The sequence below is a fragment of the Sylvia atricapilla genome, unplaced genomic scaffold (genome assembly GCF_009819655.1).
Source record: "Sylvia atricapilla isolate bSylAtr1 unplaced genomic scaffold, bSylAtr1.pri scaffold_68_arrow_ctg1, whole genome shotgun sequence".
Lineage (NCBI taxonomy): Eukaryota > Metazoa > Chordata > Aves > Passeriformes > Sylviidae > Sylvia > Sylvia atricapilla.
Window position 1 is genome coordinate 157,554 of NW_027077155.1, and position 2,684 is coordinate 160,237.

At 51.8% G+C, this 2,684-nt stretch overlaps 1 protein-coding gene across 1 annotated transcript; it reads right to left on the reverse strand.

Annotated features, from left to right (window-relative positions):
- Nucleotides 1-1,125: 1,125 nt before the first annotated feature.
- Nucleotides 1,126-2,435, reverse strand: LOC136374987 (zinc finger protein 154-like). Its single transcript, XM_066340344.1, has 3 exons — nt 2,381-2,435; nt 2,048-2,196; nt 1,126-1,882 (listed from the first exon to the last, which is right to left on the reverse strand). Exons 1-3 carry the CDS (start codon nt 2,433-2,435, stop codon nt 1,235-1,237), a joined length of 852 nt encoding a protein of 283 aa, XP_066196441.1. The 3' UTR covers nt 1,126-1,234.
- Nucleotides 2,436-2,684: the final 249 nt, after the last annotated feature.

Here is a 2,684-nt window from a genome sequence, read left to right on the forward strand (position 1 = left end):
CTAAACAAATACCATACAGTGCCACTAAGTTGGCTAAGTTAAAGAAAGAATATGGCCGGCTCCCACAAGAATCAGAAACAAAATATGTCTTTCAAGTGTCCCTCAGTGGTGGAGATCAAATTAAATTAACTGAACAGGAGGCCAGTGGATATTGGGGACATGAAGTTTTCTTAACAACAGGAGACAAATGTTACACATTGTTCCCTGACACAGCGTGCAGCATTCTGGGCTGGGGGAATTAATCCTTTGGAAAGGGGAGACCCTTTAGCTATAGTTAGTACCCCCTAACAACTTTTGGAAAGCGTGCTCTCTCGGTTTGGGAAGACTTGTATCTGCCAGGGAAAAGCTGGAGTTTCCCTTGGAATGGAGAATGTAAACCATGCGCCCCCCCCCCCCCCCCCCCCCCATTTTTTTTTCCAATTATAAATTTGCAGTTAGGGGCTTTTAGGCAAAAGATTTGGAGATAGAAATAGCAGTTCTTTACTAGTATGTATAACAAAGCAGACAAAACCAACAACTACAGCATTAATAACAAAAACAGTACCAAGAACCTTGAGGGCTTTGCTTCACAAAAACCCAGGGCAGTTTGGTCTCGGTACCCCTATAGGATCCTCAGAACACCAAGCTGGAACACTGGAAAGTCCCGGGCTGGTAGCTGGGATGGCAGGATGTCCCGGCAGGCGGGGACAGGGTGTCCTGGCAGGGCAGGGGGTGCAGGGTCACATTGTAGCAAGAGGAGCAGTGCTGATGAAACCACAACAGCGGGGCAAGGGCTGGCCCTGCCCAGCTCCTGTAGGGCAGCAGAGGAGCTTGGAATCCCACGGCGAGCAGATGATGGTAGATTTCCCAGGATTGGACCCCTCCAGCGACAGTGAACTCCTCTCCCAGCAAGCAGCAACCCAGCCATTCTCTCTCCCCAAATGCTGAAGAGAGCTCAGTCCTTTACCTGCCCCCCAAAACTCGCATTATCTCTCCCTCCGAGCTTTGGCCACCCCTTTGTTTTGGTTGAGCACTCTTAAGTATCCAACACTCAGTTTCCTTGGTAACTTATGGAGAAAAAATTCTTTAGAGTAAAAAAGGAACAAACCTCACCCCCAACATATAACCCATCAGGTTTGTGGACAGGCAGGATAAAATCAGATTGGCACTCCCTCAGCAACCCTAGCTGTAAAAAATTTTCAATTATTGTGCTAATTCCTCCTCATCTTCCTTTCTTAAGGGATACTGCTTGATTCTAACTGGTTGTTTTCTTCCTGCAGTCAGGGCCATCACAGGTGGGCCCCAACTGGTGGCTGCGTTGGTGTCTGGTCAAGTGAGAGCTCCTGGGGAAGCTCTTCCTACACTCCGGACACTCGAAGGGCCTCTCCTGGGTGTGGATGCATCGGTGGGTGAGGAGGCTGAAGTTGCGGGTGAAGCCCTTCCCGCAGTCGGGGCAGCGGAAGGGCCTCTCCCCTGTGTGTGTGCGCTGGTGCTTGAGGAGATCCGAACTGCTCCGAGCCTTTTTCCCACACTTGGAACACTCGTAGGGCCATTCCCCAGTGTGGATCTTCTGGTGGGAGATCAGATTGGACCGAACGCTGAAGCTTTTCCCACATTCCAAACATGTGTAGGGCCGTTCCCCAGTGTGCACGCGCGAGTGGGTGATGAGGCCAGAGCTGTCTCTAAAGCTCTTCCCACATTCCCCACAGTTGTAGGGCCGTTCCCCAGTGTGGACCTTCTGGTGCCAGAGCAGGTGGGAATTGTCGCTGAAGCTCTTCCCACAATCCCAGCACTTAAAGGGCTGTCCCCCTACGTGCACCTGCTGATGGTAGAGGAAGTGGGAGCCATGTCTCTGCCTCTTCCCACACTCCCGATACTCGTTGGGCCATTCCCACGTGTGCACCTGAAGGTGGGTGAGGAGGTTGAAGCTCTGGCTGAAACTCTTCCCAGATGCCAAGCTTATTGTGCGGTTTCTCTCCATCATCCTGAAGGAGCTCAGGGACATCAGGTCTGAGCTCTGGCGAAAGCTCCAGCCAGGGAGGGTCTTTCCTCCTCAGAGCACCCTGACCTGGGTTTGCAGCCCCTCCTTTTTATGCGTGATCTCCTGGGCTTTTCCTCCGTTGGATTCCTGTGGCATTAAGCAGCTCAAAACGGCCTCTTCCATGAGGTTCTGCTGCAGGGATTTGTCCTCCCTGGGCTCCATCCTCACTCCCTTGTCTGGAAGAGAAAGGACAAGAAGAGGATGGGATTTGTCTCTGCCACAGGGAAGAGGAAGGAGATTCCCCCAATGCATCTCTGACAAGACAGCATTGGCAGCAGGGTTGTCCTGCAGCTGGGAGCTAGGCTGGGCTGGGAGGTGGAGCAGGAGACAGAGGGAAAGGGGCACTGACTTCCTCCTCACCTGCTTGGGGCTCTTGGGCCATCTTCCTCTTCCTTACAGCCTCCTCCTCTGCCATCTGGCCAAGGTTTGGGGGAAAAGTAAGGTGTGAGAGTGTTTGGCTGGGGATTCCTCCTGCCCAAACTCATCTCTAGAAGTTCACAGGCATTTTGTGTTCGTAAAAATGTCCAGACCACCAAGATTCAGCCCAAAAATACTTCAGACCACCAAGATTTAGCTGAAAAAACACTCAGAAATACCACGATCCAGCCCACATAAGACTTGGGTGGACCATGATCACCTCAAAAAAGCTCTCCAGCACATCTCC

Bases quoted from the DNA above. Each gene is read 5' to 3' on its own strand.
- LOC136374987 (XM_066340344.1), bottom strand. From the start codon at position 2,435: ATGGCAGAGGAGGAGGCTGTAAGGAAGAGGAAGATGGCCCAAGAGCCC. The intron at 2,197-2,380 runs GTGAGGAGGAAG...TTTCTCTTCCAG, and splicing joins GGCCCAAGAGCCCCAAGCAG to ACAAGGGAGTGAGGATGGAG. The intron at 1,883-2,047 runs GTCAGGGTGCTC...ACCCACCTTCAG, and splicing joins AGGAGGGGCTGCAAACCCAG to GTGCACACGTGGGAATGGCC.